General features: G+C 38.8%; 1 protein-coding gene across 3 annotated transcripts in view; it reads right to left on the reverse strand.

Annotated features, from left to right (window-relative positions):
* Positions 1–340: 340 nt before the first annotated feature.
* LOC122660295 (5'-deoxynucleotidase HDDC2) overlaps positions 341–17,881 on the reverse strand; it is a 35,703-nt gene continuing 18,162 nt past the window's right edge. Inside the window, exons 5-8 of one of the 3 annotated variants that reach the window (XM_043855538.1) lie at positions 5,881–5,960; positions 4,411–4,447; positions 3,922–3,953; positions 341–669 (exon numbers count right to left, since the gene is read on the reverse strand). In XM_043855538.1, the coding sequence (XP_043711473.1) occupies positions 589–669; positions 3,922–3,953; positions 4,411–4,447; positions 5,881–5,960 (230 nt within the window). In that variant the 3' untranslated portion in view covers positions 341–588. Of the gene's footprint in view, positions 670–3,911; positions 3,954–4,410; positions 4,448–5,880; positions 5,961–17,881 lie in introns of all 3 variants that reach the window. The other 2 variants (XM_043855539.1, XM_043855537.1) reach the window with 2 other exon arrangements.

Here is a 17,881-nt window from a genome sequence, read left to right on the forward strand (position 1 = left end):
CAGCCCTACTGTTTTGGATTTTCGCCAATCCCAACAATGGACATGTCTTCAAGAGAGTTACCATCCAAGTTCAACCTCTTTTTTTTTTTTTTTTGATATGCATAAATTAGTGAAACCAGAATACTACTAATTATATTGTGAAATAGCCCTGCTGTCCTTATTTTATTACTCAACTCAATATGATGAAAAAACTACTAAATTCAGAAGGATCAATTCAATGGATATCTTTCGATTCTCATCTTTACCAACACAGAAGTTGGTAGGTAAGAAGGCTAGGGATATCCAAATGGAGAAAAGACAGGATGAAGACAAAGAAGAAGAAGAAGAAGAAGAAGAAAAGACCCCGAAACACATCTTACTAACAGTATTACTTCAGCTGATTGTAGGACCTTCACGTGGGTCCTAAGAAACACCTAGCTTCTAAGCAACTGAGCTCCCCAAAATGGAGATGTACAATCCTAATCAAATTTGGAGAATCCATTACTAATTTTAAACACATCTAAAGCACTAGACTTCAGAATGAACAATGATAATTAAGGATGTATAACAAGAAGAAACCAAAACCAGGATAAAGGTTGTGTATGTAAGCTAGTGTTCTTTCCTTCTTCTTGATACTATCTCTGAAGCCCAAGCTTTGCCTATATCAGTCTGGAACTTCCCTGCAGTGGTTGTCATGGAAAAAGTGGTTAGAATGACACTCCAAAATTTATGCAACAAAATCTTTTATTCTCCTTCAACCTATTATCTTAGTTCCCTCTCAACCCCAAGAATTTGCAAGCCAAGAGGAAGTTGAATTCCCCGGGGTCAGTAGGAGCAACTGATTCATAAGATTACCCCATAACCATTGGTCTGTATGTTGAAGATTGTAGACATGTTAATGCTAACTCCCTCTTGTTAGTTAAACACACAACTTTGCTAAAGTAATCATCAAGATATATCAAGGTAATTTTCACAATAAACTACACATATGTCCTCTCCACATGTTGCCGACTCTAGCAAATAATGGTAATTGGCGAAATTTGAAATTAGAATAAACTCAACCAGTGGCCTATTCAAATCTCTCTAAATTTTATTAATTGGAGGACAGGGCAGGGAAGAACCACTGTGGGACCTTTCATTTTATATATATATATATTATTATCATTATTAGGTTTAATGAATCCAAAATCAGTTACTCGAGAAGAGCATGGCGTTAACCACGTACACAGGCAACACAAGAAAGTTGTCTGAACTGGAAATATTCATTAATAAAGGGAAAATTATCAGGGGCTGCTTTGTTCAAAAGATACGTCCTATAAATTCCCATAAGAGTTGACAAATGACTCAGACTAGTGTCCTTTTCAAAATTGTGTTAAGTAATTATTCTAACCCATACTGCTAAAACAGATGGAGGTTTTGTCAAAAAGAAAAATGTGAGTTGTGCCCTGGGTTTCTTAATGCAGGCAGGGAGTATCTCATTTATTCCAGCAAGAAGAAGAGAAGAACCAGGCCCAGTTCAATAGGGATTAATCCAGCTAGATTGTAGGCTTAGGCCAGCCCAGACCATGGGCTTAGTATAATTCTCTTTTATTTTAAGTTGATTAATTAGTTTTGAACTCTCTCACCTGTGCGTGGAATGTTTCTTTTTAGAATTATATTTCCTATTTAAGTTATGTTGCTATAGCAATTAGGATTCTACATTCATAATCAGATTATGATTGTTTAATTAGTTTTTCTATAAAAGCACAGTTTGTAAGGGCCTTGGCCACGATTTGATGAATAAAGGAGTTGAGCTTTTGCTTCAATTGTGCTGTGAGATTCAGTAGAGGGTGGGAGATCCTTGGGGACAGTGAGATTCTGATCCAGGTTCTTGATGGGAAGCCATTAGCTATCTATCCTCTTTATCTTCTCTGTGTTTTCCTGCAAGTTGCTTTTTTATCTCCTCAATCAATTGATATTGTTGTTCTGTGTATGGTTCACTGATTTGGGTTCTACAAATATTCTTAGTATTCTGTTAATGTTGTTCTAAACCTGAGGAGTCACTGTTATACCCAGCGGATACTCTGTTTTAGAGCTTATCTTTCTTTCAGAATTGAATCCTCTCCTGGGGAATATCTGACCATCAGATCTAGATCATCTCTTGGGGTATTCAAGGCCCTCCTAAAAGAGGCCTTCAACCAAGGTATTTGATTTTATAAGATTTCTCGACTTTGCTCTATTTTGAGCCCAGAGCTGGAGATTAATTTATTATCTTAGATCTAACAGTTGGTTCTGGTTTATATTTTGGGGATTGGAGAAGTCATCCAAGACTGACATTCAACCAGAATTGGATGCATATCTGAGTCTAAGATTTTCTGTAATAAGATTTCTCCTATTCTTGGATTTTGTGTTTCAGGTTTGATTATTCTTCAATTGTGATTAATCCTAGCATTAGATCACTACTGTATTCAGAGGATCATTTATTCTAACTGTTTGTGAGGGTTGGTTAAAGTTTGACCTTCATCTAAGAGGATTGACTTTTGTTGACTTTCTGATTTAGGTTTACTTGGGATCTTGTAAGACGGTTATGTAACCTGAATCTAGGGTTCATCCTACCTACCCGGCTACCCCTCACCATTTCTATAGGAAAAAATATATTTTTTCCATTTCAAAATAAATAAATACCAAGTAGTTTGACAAAGTTATATTGGATTTTAATGTGTGCGGTAATTTGGATTTTCCATTGACGTGCCAAATTAGACTTTTGAATTTAGAAAGGAGGCATTTCTGAGTCGTTTACAGTTTTAATCAGCTAGCAGGAAAAATCTTCTAATCTAGGGTAATTTTCCCAGAGAATAATTTCTAACCGAGCATAAAGGTGTGCATTGAAATCCTAGTGCTACTCATCAACTAAATGGGATTGCAAACAGTTTTTTCTGATTACCAGAATAGAAACAAAAATATCCATTTTCAGTTTACTTGTTTTGTACTTGTCAAGTGATTTGTCATTCTAAGTGGGTTAGATTCTCTCGCTACATATTATTTAGACAGCCTCTCAGTTGTGAGTAACAGTCTATGCATATGACTACTTGTATGTATCCAGATAATTGTCTTGCATAACTTTTCAAAAAATAATAGAACTTTGCATGTGTTTTCATGCCTCCAGAAACCCAACCCACATTGGGGGATGTTAACATCCCTCCTGCATATCATATAATCTATTTTCAACCGGAAGGTTGAAACTTTGACTATCTATGCATATTCTGTCTACATACCACTTTCCATCCTTGTACAGCAATGCCCAAACCACTACATATTTCCATCCTTTTTAGCCAATCTATCAAATTGTATTTCTCAGTTCTCAACAGCACAAAATAATTTCAAGTCTTCTCAACTTGTCTGCCAATTAGCAAGGAATCTTGCACAAAGACACAGATAACAGGGTGACTAGAAAGCCTGAATTAGTTATACATCACACAAAGAAATAGAGAAGATGCTGGCTCCAAGCCACGCAGACGAGAATCCTTGGAAACTAAAAGAATATTCGGTAGGCCTAGATATTGGAGGGTATCTATTTGCACAATTATAGAGGCAATCAAGTAAGGAATATACTCCATGCAATATTAGTTGCGACATTAATATTCTTCATCCATGAAATTTATTTTTAATGAATATTCTCCTTCAGGTGTTAAGTGAAATCATCACCCACTCAATATCTAGCACCCTTACAAGAAGTTAAGACAAACGTTGGTGGCCTTCTCTTTCTCATTTCAGTTCTTAAAATTGAATGTATTGATTTAATTTTTTAAGTTGAGGAATCCTTCTTTCACAATATAACCTGGATCTAAAATTTTCTCACTCTTCATTTTTGTAAAGGAGAACCATGAAAACTTTAGCATGCTTACTAAAACACAGAAAACAAGGATGCAAGGAACAACTTGAAAAATCTATACCTGCAGTTGACTGGAAAAACTCATCCAAATCCTTCCCTTGCTCTGCATCAGAGGAAAAAAAATCCATTTTCTGTAAGTCCATCATACATGAGATATGATAAAACAATCACAGCTCTTTTAACTCTATTCCTACTGAATAAGTTGCTCTCCACAATTGCCATTAATTGTTACTCAGTGAATGTCAACAAAAAGGACAAATTTTTCATACTTAGATTTTGACCTCCAAGGCCAAATTTATTATACGGTGACTATGAGGATGTATAATTAGGGGTTCCTGAAATTTTCAGATATGCAACTGGGAACTGCAACAGTACTACCAATAGAACCTACAACATGCATATTTAGATGGACTACATGTAAACACTGTCCATATAACTTTTTGGACTTAAGAAAATGCTTTCAAAGTATAATGTTATGCTTCTAAACGGTTAATGGACAACCTATACCTAAAAAAAATATAAATAGACAAATAAAGAACCAAAGGATTAGAAAGCTTTACCACTTTCATATTCTAGGGCTTGAAGTATCATCTCCACCTGAAGGAGCAAAATTGTATCAGTATAAGCTTAATCAACAGGAACTAGGAAGAAAATTTTAACCATGAAAAAGCACTAAAATTCCTTCTAAGTTACAATATAGTCGGGAAAGAAAAAAGATGGAAAAAAATGGTGCATCCATCATCACAGATGTAAAAATTAGACATTATTTAGATTTTTCTTTTGGAAGAAACCTAACAATCAGTTGTTTCATTAGTCAAGACCCACGTGACACTCAGAACTTTTTCTTGTTTGATTCAACAGTTCAACTAACTTTAAAATACACATTCCCCTCCACCCAACACCCCATCCCACCAAACTTATTATTGGTATACCATGCTCATGTACTTTATTCCTTGGGTAGAATAGATGGTAGTTGGTGAACCAACATGATTTTATCTCACACTATGTCTATGTTTAGGATAATTATACAAAATAGATTTTCTCTTGTACCTGAATATTTTTAACAGGAGCAAATCTAAAAAAGGTACCATCGAGTACCCAAATGATAGTTGGGTACCAACGTATGCGTTAAGCATCAACAGGGTTTGTGTCAAACCAGTCCTTTCAAGCCTAAGTTGTACATTCATGAAAGACTATCTGTTCAAGTTTTTATCTAGAGGTTTCATTTTGGAGAGCAGATTTATTGTAATTTAATTATAAAAATATTAGTGTTTTATTTTTCTTCTTTTTTTTGCCCATGTTAATAAATTATATGTATAGCACTCTTTAAATCCACCAGTTGTGATTAATTTCTTTCTTTTCTTATTTCATTTTTCCATTCTTCCTCCTCCTTTCATTTATTTATTTTCAGATTTGCTACATAATCCTCCCCGGCATTCCTCTTTGAACCTTTCAAATCTCACCCTATTTTATAACCTCAAGACTTAGTTTCTTGGTTTTCTACGTTCAACCCTTCAGTATTGGCATTAAGACTTCGGGTTATTTAATATTGTTACTCCCTTGTATTATACACATCACCTAATTCTTATTTTCTATACAATGTTTCACATTCAGAGGCGCAAACTCCTAGACACTGACTTGCACAGTTGTCTAGGCATCTGAGAGACCCAAGGCATTGGAGGGGGCCTAGATGCAAGGCGACACCAGGAGCTCGAATAGGGGTCACCCAGACAACTATGCTGACTTGCCAGACTGACAATCTTGCGAGGCAAGCACTCCACCCCCTATTAGTATTTGGCAGAAGCTTCACTTGCATCCCTCTAAGCTTTCAGATGCAGGCAAAACACAAGGGTGTCCAGAGTATCGAGAATAATTAAAGAGAATAACAGTTAGTTGTTAATCAGTAAGTAGTGGAAGATCCAAGTGTTGGAACATGTTTGATGTCACAAATCAATTGATCAGGTCCATCATGGTCCAATGACAAGATAGCATTTCTAAATCAAAAAGTTGAAGATAGAAGTGACAAGTACCTTGTCAAAGTCCTTGACAACCTTTGCTTCTGGAGAAGAATTCTCCTCATATTCCATCCACAACTCACCTATTTCATTTGCTGCAAAAAAAATAGATTTTGGATTAAGAAATGCAAACTACATTTAAAAGTAGATAATCAATAAATTAATTATAAAAACAGAATTTCTTAAAATCCATATGAAGGAATAGGCTTGATGAGGATCCAAAATCTATAAAATGAAAGAAGAATAATAAGGGCTCAAAAAATTATCTAAGCATACTTGCTGCAGGCCAAATTTGGGTTTCCAGCTTGCGGGGTCGACATGGTGTACTTTTTATAATCAATGTCTATGTTTATGACTCTACGTCATTAAGTAAGGTTTATTAAGTAGTATGAGTGGTTAATAGAGTTTTGTATAGGATCAAAGAGTTATAAGTAGTTAGAAGTTATTTTCAGCAGAAATTGTATTTTGGGACAAATTTATATTAAGGGGCCCAAATAATGGGTATTTTTGTCATTTTCAGACTGGGAAAGTTTTTAGTTCCTTTGTGAAGAAGCATCAATTTATATTTACTATGGTCCATGCGCAAAAAGAAGATTCCCCTCATAATTCTCAGTAGTTATTATGACTAAAGTTTGTCCTCATGAAGGCATCTCTTTAATACAGAATATTCCTTTGGCTTTTGGGACGATGTGACTCCAGCCCATCTAGGACACGTGTCCTTCTTGATTTCTTTTAGTCGATGGATTTTCGTTTGTTTCAAGTCCACTGGACTTTTGCACTTTGAAGTTCGCCTATTGTCTATTTAAGGAGGAAATCCCCTTAGTTGGATCATCGCTGGTTAGAGCTTCAATCTGTATTTTGTAAGTCAGAGTGTGCTTTTGGAGTGTCTACTATTTGTGTGTTACTATTTCGAGCCTTCTGTATCTTGATATTCGTTGTTCGCAGTATTTCAATGTAAGTTGATTTCCCTATCTTTATAATCCATGTTAGGATGGAAATGATCCCATAGATACATTGAAGCAATTTCAAGAGGAGGTTTTTTAACATGTTTCTTTTCAATCATTATGCAATTGAGAGTAACGGACTCCGTAAAAGGATATTTAGGAGACAAAGCAGGTGAAGGAGGCTGAGAATTAATTGGAGAGTGGGATAAATAAATTAAAAGAGGAGAGGAACGGATTAGAGGGAAACTTCTTTTAGAAGGACTAGGAATTATGGCCTTCTACTTTCTGTCCCTGCAAAAACTCACGGGTTAAGAAATTAGGCAAGGAATTGAATTCGCTCTTTATATATTCGATTTCAAAATCAAAAGCAGATAGAATAGCCAGCCATCAAGCAAAGATTTGTTTTGATGCTAAATTATTAACTTTTCCTAAAACATCCTTGGCAGCTTTGCAATCGACTCGAACTAGAAACTTGTGACTTAAGATACCACTTAAAAATTTAGTGATACAATGGACTATTGCTAAAATTTCTTTTTAATGGTAGAATACTTCTGCTGAGAAGCTTTCCATATTCTTTATGTAAACCTCACAAATTTTCTTTATTTTTCAAACGTTTCTTGAGAATTTCTACATATCTTAATTCAGAAGCATCAGTTTTAACCATCTTAAAAGCTTCGGGATTAGGAATGACTAAATAGGCAGCTCTTTCGCTTTAAGCTTTACTTTAAGAACTGCTTGGGTGTGTGCATTTGTCCATGCTGGAGGCTGTTTTGTCAATCTTTGAAATAACAGTTTGTAATCTTTTGTTAAATCTTCATAAACATCAGATATGTAATTTAAACTTCACTAAAACCTATGCAGCTGATTTTTATCTTTAATTTTATTTGGAAATTTATCAGCAAACTGTATTGCTGTATCAATAGGGATAATGGTTCCCTGATGAATATTATGTCCTAAAAATATAATTTTAGTTTGAAATAACTTTACCTTTTTAGCACACACCAATAAACCTGCATGCTTAACAATTCTCATGAATTGGAAAAGACTAGCACATCAACGATATAAACAATGATAAATGTGGTACAGGGAGTGAAAATTTAACTCATAATATTCTGAAATTCAGAAGGGGCATTTTTAAGACCAAAGGGCATAACAATTCCATTCATAATACCTAAAAGGAACTACAAAAGCAATTTTGTATTTATCCTTTTTGCAATCTGAATCTGCCAATATTCAGATTTTATGTCAAATTTTGAAAAGACCTTTGCATTATATAACCTATTTAATAAGTCTCTATTATATGGAATTGGATGTCGCATCCATTTTAATGCTCTGTTTAAAGGTTTATAATTTATTACTAATCGTGGAGCCCATGTTCAGATTCTGCTGCATTTTCGACATAAAAGGCTGGGCAACTCCAAGAAGACTTTGATGCAGGACCATCAGCAGCCCCTACCAGGCCCATGCCAGAACCAGTCAAGCACCCCACAAAGTACCAGCTTAGGCCTAGGCCTTATCAGGCCTTGGCTAAGTGGCTGAGTCCACGGCCCAGCCCAAGTTCAAGACCAGTCCAAACCTAGACTGATTTCATTTCTGGCCATTACAGCCCAATCGTGGACTCCTTAGGGTAGTCAAAATCTGGCCCCACAAAGACTATTCTTGTGTCTTTTCATATTCCTAGGCAACTTTAATGTTTTCCTTTATTTAGTCTTGTTTGTATTTCCCAAGTCTTGGGAACATTTTTCTATTTCTTGGGTTTAGTTTCTAAGTCTAGGAATTAATTTCTTTTTATGGTAGTGGATATGGTCGAGCGGACAAGACAAGGGACCACAGTTGGTCTATAACTATGGATTTTAATTACAGTTATTGAAGAGGAAGTGCGATGGGGATTTGGTGAGGCCTGACATTACTTGGTTTGCCTCCAATTACATTGCATTGTAGAGCTTTCAGGTGAAGATGGCTGGCCAGATGTCAATGTTTGCTAGTGAGGAGTGGTTTAGTTCGAGGGAGTCGGGTACGCCAGGGGTAGGGCAGGACAAGCAACCATCTCCAGTGACCAATTTTGGCAGGACCTAAAGAAGGTCCTTATATTGAACCCAATGGTAAGGGTACTAAAGATGGTAGACGTAGAGAAGAAGCCTACCTAGCCACACATGTATGCTACCATGGAGTTGATGAAGAAACGTGTGAGAGCTGTTATACCTCTAGGTGGTAATGGCCGTAAGGCATGCCTGAAAAATAATTGAGGACCGATGGGAGAAGCATTTGCAACATCTACTGCATAAAGTTGGTGGGTTTTATATGTTAAGTAATTGATACATAAGTTAATTTACATTCCATTTACATATTAATAAGTACTGATAAGTTACTTATGTAATTACCAGTATACTATCTCAATTCCAGGTATCACTACAAGCGTTAACTTGGGATTGATGACTCACTACTAGAAGCAATGGAAAATGTGGTGGCAAAGTTGGAGCCTATGAGGATATACAGGAAGAATGCAACAATGAGGTGAGACCAAGGTAGTCACTAATTTATAAGGAATGTAATTACCTTATACTTTATTATGTACTAACGCAAGTCGCAAGGCGTGTTTGAACTTTGAAATGAGCATAGATAAAGTACTTCAGAGATGCTGCTCAGAGTTTCAGTCGTAAGGCCATTGTGGTTGCTAGAGATTCCGCGAACGTTGGTAGGTCCACTGCATTATTTGTCACCTTATCCCCATTGAACTCATATACCTTTAAGTAATCCCAATATTCTTAATTTGTAATGCAGTTGACTGGTAGGTACTCTATAAGAAAGAATCATCTAACTTGAGAAAGATAACAATCAAGGTGTTTTCTCAGACTTGTTCTGCCACCAGATGCGAGCGAAACTAGAGTACATTCTCACTGATCCACTCCAAGAAGGGAACCAACAAGGTCACAAACGACTGGAGCAGTTGATGTATGTGCATTATAACATGAGACTGAGGATGCAGCACATACGTCAAGCCACAGAGGATAATAACGATCCAATCGAGCTTGCCAACATTTTTTAGATTAACTCAGATGAGAAGGATCCCCTATACCATTGGTGAAGGATCAAGGTGAGTCTGTTATGATTCAAGCTGAGGGTTGGGCCAACCCTGAGATAGCTAGTCTGATGGTACCGATGTGGACGAGTATATGCTGTCTCGCGAGGGCCGTGTGCATTCACAGACACCCCGACCTTTTGAATCTCAAGCTGGAGGGGATGATGAGGACCCCAAGTGGTCGCATTCCAGTGATAGTGGTGATGGGGGTGAAGGGATGATAATGATGATGGTAACATTGGTAATGGTGATGGGGGGATGCGTGAGAGGTACCAATACCAGCTTGAGCCAAAGCCAATATGCTTCACAAACGAGACTCAGTATACTCATGCCACACAGGATGCGGACCACGATGCACATGCCCCAACACATGTAGGGCCCACAGGCTACTCGAGAGGCCCGCGTCACCACGTCACCAATTCATACCACCACCTGAGGAGGGTAATACACTGGAGCCCATGGACATCAACGTCAAGAGCTTGACTGGCAGTCTCAGAGGTATGAGTATAGAGAGATATACGTATGAGGAGTAGTATGGGAGCACCGATTTTGACTACAGTCATTATACTGGGTATAGTTAATTTCAGTAGGTTAACTCTTCATCAATATTACCCTCTGTCTCTAATTATGAGGTTCAGTCACACACTAAGTCAGATTTTGTGGACAACATCTTCAGGTTCTCGGCCCCCCAACTATACATGCCAATTCTAGTTTCACATGCACCATTCAGTAGTAGTGGCTCTTACTCGGGTCCTACACGATTTAGAGATGTATACCCTAGGTTAGGGTACCTCGGGTACATTGACGATTCCATTTCGTCCACCATACTAATGACATGGCCAGCTTTTGTGATTCAGTCGGAGGAAAACTTGATTCAGCATCAGTAACATTCTAGTGGTTTTTATCTAGCCCAGGACTCGTTCCAATACTAGGTGACTCACTGACTTGTTGCTTGTATTGTTCACTTTACATATGTTACAATATCAGGATATTTGACTTGTCACTAGAGAACAGAGGCCCACTTTATTTAGAGATTGGAATGATCAACACAGATAAGGTGTGCTAGCTGGAGATGACTCAACTCCACCTTAGCACACACAAAATACATCGAACCAGGACACTCATTAACACTCGCCCTCAAGTTGGAGCATATATATCTCGCATGCCCCCCTTGCATACAAGAGGGTGAAACACTTACAATGGAGGTCTTTTGTAAATACATCAACTAATTGGTTTGTTGTAGTGACAAAAGGAATACAGATGGTGCCTTGTTCTACTTTCTCTATGATGAAGTGTCGCTCAATCTCATTGTATTTGGTTCTGTAATGCTGAACTAGATTATTTCTCTTTGATGAAGTGTCGATCAATCTCAATGTGTTTGGTTTTCTCATGCTGAACCAGATTATGAGCAATGTTGATTGCAGCATTGTTATCACAATAAACATGCATAGGCTCGGCAACTGCTATGCCCAAATCACTGAGTAATACCATGAGTAATGTGGGACAGAATAGGAGAGGAGAAATCTGAGAAGAAATCAGATTAGTAGGGGAAAGAAGAAACCGTGAGAGGAAGAAGAAGAAGAAGCAGCAGGGGGAGAAGAAGTAGGAGGGGGGGGGTGCACACGCACATAGCCTTAGGCTTCAATTCATTCTTTCATTCCATAAATCTTTACAATCGATGGAGGCTATCTAAATAGCCTTACACTGAGTACAAAAGGAAATTCTAACTGAAATAAGACTTCTAATTTATCTTCATAACTTGCTAACCAAGAAAGAAAATAAAAGAAAACAAAAAGGAAACTAGAATCTGCTTAACAATAATCCAAACAAAGGAAATAACTTGCTGCCTAAGAAAACAAGTAAATAGAAACTAATATCTAATATCCTAACTATTGGCAGCATCTCTTCAAAGCCAGCTGTCAATATTGGACCCCAAGGTACTGTTCACTGTTCGTGAACAGTACCAACAATCTGGCTGGTTGAATGGTGGCTCACATTGGGGCTGGGGGCTGGTTTATTGAACCATAAGAACCAGAAAATCCGGATCAACTGGGCTGATGTCCTCAATGGGGGGGGGGGGGGGTCCACCATATTTTGCCTGCATCAATGAGCCACACACTAGTTCGCAGACTCCTTGAGCCATTGCTCGGTACTCGGACTTTGCACTAGATCTGGACACAACAGACTGTTTCTTGCTTCTCCAGGTAACTAAGTTCCCTCCAAGGAAAGTACAGTAACCCGAAGTAAAACATTGATCATCAATAGAACCAGCCCAGTCAGCATCTGTAAAAGCTTCAAACTGTAGATTGCTATTGTTGAGTTTTGTTATTATAGGGGCAAAACTGTCTTTGTTTAGTATGTTTATTTTTGTCCTTAACAGGGTCGACTATATAAGGGCATACTTATCCTTTTATGTGTCTTTTTCATTCTATTATATTTATATAAGGGAGCAGACCTGCGGCAGATTCACTAATTTTGTCCGCAGGTTCTCTCCTCTCTTGGAACTTGCAACATCTCCTTTCTCTTCTCTTTTTCTGTCTTCTCTTCTTCTTTTCATCCATGCTCTGATCTGATTACTAGAATCTGATTTACTAACATGGTATCAGAGCTCTTTTAATCAGATTAGAGTACTGCCCAAGTTTCCCTTCTGATCTCTCTTTTGCGATTTTTGTTTTTGGTGTGCAGCCACCTATAGCTGTTCTACCTATGGATTAAATGCACTCCTTTTGACAATTAATGGAGTGATTTTTTGTTCTAATTATCTATTGTACATGGCTGTTTGGAGTTTTACACCAACCATTATTGAAGATTACTGAAATCGATGTCAGAGACAAAACCTTGACAACTATCGACTTTCATTAGGAAGCTGGTTTCTTGGAGTTCTGCGATTATGGCCTGCTTTCTCATCAATTTTGTTGCTGTGTGTGGTCTTTGCACTCTTGATTGGATGCTTTTGTTACCTCATTAAAGGTTTTTATATTCTTCTCTGGGAACCTGAGATCGATTTCCTCTAAAACCTTGGCATCGATTTTATTTTGGGCTGGTGTTTCTAGTGTGAACTTGCTGCTGATTGGTGCTACTTCCCTTATTGAAGAATATATATCTTCCTCTATCTGGTGTTGGTTATTGCTTCTGGTTTCTTATCTTCTCCCTACTTCACAATCGGTTGCTGCCCTGGGTGTCTGCCCTTCTCGGTTTGTGAAGGATACTTACTATGGCTGATTCAAAGACTTCTAACAACGTCAATGTTCAAATTACCTCTATCAAGTTGAAGGGGAATTCTAATTACTTATTGTGGGCACAAGTTGTCCGAGTTTACATTATAGCTAAGGACAAGCTTAGCTACATTACCTCTCATCCTCCAGAACCTAATTCCAAGGATTACAGCACCTGGAATAATGAGAATGCTATCATACTTATTTGGTTATGGAACAGCATGGAGCCGGATATTGCTGCCAATGTAATGTTCCACACCACGGCTAAGGGGGTGTGGGATGACCTCAAGGAATCATACTCTCAATAGAAGCGTATGACCCGAATTTTCGAGCTCTATGAAAAGTTATTTTAGTTTCAACAGTCAGACAAATCCCTCCAAGATTATTACAGTGCTTTTAAGGGCATGGTTGAAGAACTCAATGTGTTCCAGCCACTTACCACTGATATTGAGAAGTTGAAGGCCCAAAGGAATGAATTTTGTCTCTAAATTTCTGGCTGGGTTGAATCCTAGCCTCAAGGCTATAAAGGGACATCTTCTTGCTGGTGAATCTGTCCCCACATTGAATGACACCTTCTCTCGACTCCAACACATCGTATCTCCTAGTTCCATACCTGAAACCAACCCTAAGGAGAATTCAGCTTTTACTACTACTACTAGAGGCCGTGGTTCAGGGGGAGGACGTGGTTTTGGTGGTCGAAATTCTGGTGGGCAGCATGGTGATAAAGGAGCTCGGTTATGTTCTTATTATGGGAAGACAAATCACATTGTTGATACTTGCTGGTCCAAGCATGGGAAACCTGAATGGGCTCAAAACTTGGCCAATCATGCAGCTCCAGAAGATGGTACTGATTTTGGTACTCCTAATGATGCAAAGGCTGATTCGACCATGGGAGATTCTTCTACCAACCTCCGTGATGAGATGCAACACTTCATGCGTCGTATCAAGAGTCCAGAGACATCCACTTCCACAACTGGGGCATCTACTACCGCTGCCACACTGGCTCATGCAGGTACACCTGCTGCTTTCTTTTCCACTTCCACACCCTAGATCATTGATTCAAGGGCTTCCGCTCATATGACTGGTAAGTCATCAATTTTTAGCTCTATTTCATCTGACTCCCATACCCCTCTTGTTATTGTGGCTAGAGGTTCTTCCACACTCGTTACCAGTCATGGTACTGTTTGTCTTAACCCTAATATTTCCCTTTCCTCTGTGTTACATGTTCTCCAATTTCCTTTAAGCCTTCTTTCTGTGAGTCAACTTACCAAGAATCTGAATTGTTCTATGACATTCTTCCCTTCTTAGTGTGTGTTTCAAGACCTTCACACGAGGAGGAGGATTGGTGGAGGGTGTAAACGAGATGGGCTATATTATCTGAGTAGTGTTGCCCCTTCTGCTTCGACTGTGGTTACTATTGTTGGTGGAGAGTCCACTTTTAGATTGCATTGTAGGCTAGGCCATTTATCTTTATCTATGCTAAAGATTGTTTTTCCTTAGTTTAAGACTTTAAATAAATTAGAGTATGAGGGTTGCGAGTTGGGTAAGCATCATCGTGCTACTTATCTCTCTCGTCCTTTGCCCCGTAGTACTTCTCTATTTTCATTAGTGCATTCAGATGTATGGGGTCCTTGTCGGGTAAGTAATAGAAATGGTTTTCGTTATTTTGTGACTTCTGTGGATGATTATTCCTGAACTACTTGGCTGCACCTTTTAAAGGATAGATCAGAATTTTTAAGTGTGTTTCCAAATTTTTGCAATGAAATAAAAAATCAGTTTAATGCTTCTATAAAGGTCTTTCGGTCTGATAATACTTTGGAATTAGTTCAACCTAAGATATCCTCTTTTTGTGTTACTAATGGAATAATTCATCAAACTTGTTGCTCCTATACTCCTCAACAAAATGGGGGTAGCGGAGAGAAAAAATAGGCACTTACTTGAAATTGCCTGGGCCCTCATGTTGCATATGCAAGTGTCCAAACATTTTTGGTGTGATGCAATTCTTACTGCTTGTTTTTTTATTAACCGAATGCCATTATCTATTCTTGGTGACAAGTCACCTTTCTCTGTGTTGTTTCCGGATGTTTCGAGTTTTACTTTGCCACCTCGTGTTTTTGGGTGTGTTTGTTTTGTTCATAATCACCATCTCCATGGTGATAAATTGGACCCTCGGTCAACCAAGTGTATCTTCTTGGGTTATTCTAGGACCTAGAAGGGATATAGGTGTTATAATCCTCTTACTAAGAAACAATTTGTTAGTGGTGATGTCACCTTCTTTGAAGGTACCTCCTATTTTTCGGATCAGCCTACCGTGTCTAGTGACCCATTAGCTGTGTTTGACCCTCCTCCTATTCCCACCATTGTTACTTAGTCTTCTCCACAACAGGTGTACTGGCGCAAGAGGCACTTTGGGCAGCTCCATTCAAATCAGCCTGGCCCGTTTGCATCGCTTCCTATACCTTCCTCAACCTCTGGTGGAGATCTACCCATACCTACTTCTCCTGCCCTTCCAGCTAATCCAAATCCTGATGACTTACCAATTGCTACTCAGAAAGGTAAACGTTCATGTACTCAAAAGTCTTTAGTTGCCTATCCAATTGAGAAATTTGTCTCCTTGTCCCATCTTCCAGCTTGTTCTCATAGTCTTGCTATTGCCTTATCTTCTTCTACAGTTCTACTGTGCCTCGCACTCACACTGAGGCTCTTACTATCCCTGCTTGGAAGAATGCCATGGATGTGGAAATGGATGCCTTGCTAACTTGACATACATGGGAGTTGGTGGATTTACCTCCTGGTAAAGATTTGGTTAAATGTTGGTGGGTATATACTATTAAGTATCATTCTGATGGGTCTGTTGAGCGGCTTAAAGCCCGTCTGGTTGCTAAGGGGTATACCCAAACCTATGGTGTTGACTACTTTGAGACCTTCTCTCCTGTAGCTAGACTGAACTCTGTTTGTCTTATTATTTCACTTGCGGTGAATTTTGATTGGCCTTTATACCAATTAGACATAAAAAATGCTTTCCTTTATGGTGACCTGCTTGAAGAGGTCTATATGGAGCAACCTCCAGGGCATGTTACTCAGGGGCAGGATAGCAGACGTGTGTGCAGGTTACACAAGGCTATTTATGGGCTGAAACAGTCCCCCCGAGCATGGTTCGAAAAGTTTAGTTTTGTTGCGACTGATTGTGGTTTTACTCAGTGCTTCTCAGACCATTCTGTGTTTGTTCGCCGCCAAGGAGAGAAGTTGGTGGTTCTGATGGTTTATGTTGATGATATCATTGTGTCAGGAAATGATGAGAGTGGGATCAAGGAGGTGAAAAGTTACTTACAGCAGCACTTTCAAACTAAAGATTTTGGTTAGCTTCACTATTTTCTTGAGATTGAGGTTATACGAAGTAAAAAGGGAATCAGCCTATCCCAAAGGAAATATATTTTAGATCTCCTGACCGAAACTGGTATGCTTGCTACAAAGCCAATGGACATTCCTATGGATCCTAATCACAAGTTTGGCTCTGATGATGGTGAGTGTCTTAAGGATGTACATGCCTACTGAAGTTTGATTGGGAAGTTGCTATATTTGACAGGCACTAGGCCAGATATATCCTATTCTGTTGGGGTTCTCAGCCAGTTTATGCAATCCCCGTGTAAGTCTCATTGGGATGAAGCAGTTTTGGTTCTTCGTACTTGAAGGGAGCCCTAGGGAAGGGACTAATTTATCGGCCAAATAGACATATGGAGCTTGTTGCCTATTCCGATGCAGATTAGGCAGGTTCGGCTAGTGACTGTTGGTCTACTACAAGGTATTGTACCTTTGTTGGAGAAAACCTGATTAAGTGGCGAGGCAAGAAACAGACCACAATTGCCAGGTCCAATGCTGAAGCAGAGTATAGGCCATGGCTCATACTACTGTAGAGTTGATGTCGATTAGGTCTCTCCTTCTTGAGCTGGGGTTTCCTGTTCCAACCCCTATGAAGATGTTTTGTGACAACCAGGCAGCCATCTATATTGCTAGTAATCCGGTCTTTCATGAGAGGACCCAGCATATAGAGGTGGATTGTCACTTTGTTCGGAGCACCGTCTTGAAGAAGCTTGTTGAAACTCCTTTTGTCTCCTCATCTGATCAGGTAGCTGATGTGTTCACCAAGCCCTTGTTTGCTCCTGGGTTTCGGTCGTGTTGTAGCAAGCTGAGCATGGGTGATATATATGCCCCAGTTTGAGGGGGAGTGTTGAGTTTTGTTATTATAGGGACAAAACTGTCTTTGTTGAGTATGTTTATTTCTGTCCTTAGTAGGGTCGACTATGTAAGGGCATACTTGTCCTTTTATGTGTCTTTTCATTCTATTATATTTATATAAGGGAGCAGACCTGCGGCAGATTCACTAATTCTGTCCGCAGGTTCTCTCCTCTCTTGGAACTTGCAACATCTCCTTTCTCATCTCTTTTTCTGTCTTCTCTTCTTCTTTTTATGCATGCTCTGATCTAATTAGTAGAATCTGATTTACTAACAGCTATTATTGGAGAATAAAGACCTTTCCCAAGGGCTGATCTCAAGATTCAGTAAACTGCCTCAAGATGTGTAGTATAAGGGTCATGTAAGAATTGGCTGACAATTCCTACTGCATAGGCTATATCTGGCCGTGTGTGTGAGAGGTAAATCAGTCTGCCAACTAATCCCTGATGGCCCTCCTTGTCAACTGGATCACCACCTTTGCTGCTAAGATGATGGTCGACTTCAAGGTTTTAATCGATTCATACGGTCTTAACAAGAGAATTCCT

The sequence above is a fragment of the Telopea speciosissima genome, chromosome 4 (assembly GCF_018873765.1).
Source record: "Telopea speciosissima isolate NSW1024214 ecotype Mountain lineage chromosome 4, Tspe_v1, whole genome shotgun sequence".
Classification (NCBI taxonomy): Eukaryota; Viridiplantae; Streptophyta; class Magnoliopsida; order Proteales; family Proteaceae; genus Telopea; species Telopea speciosissima.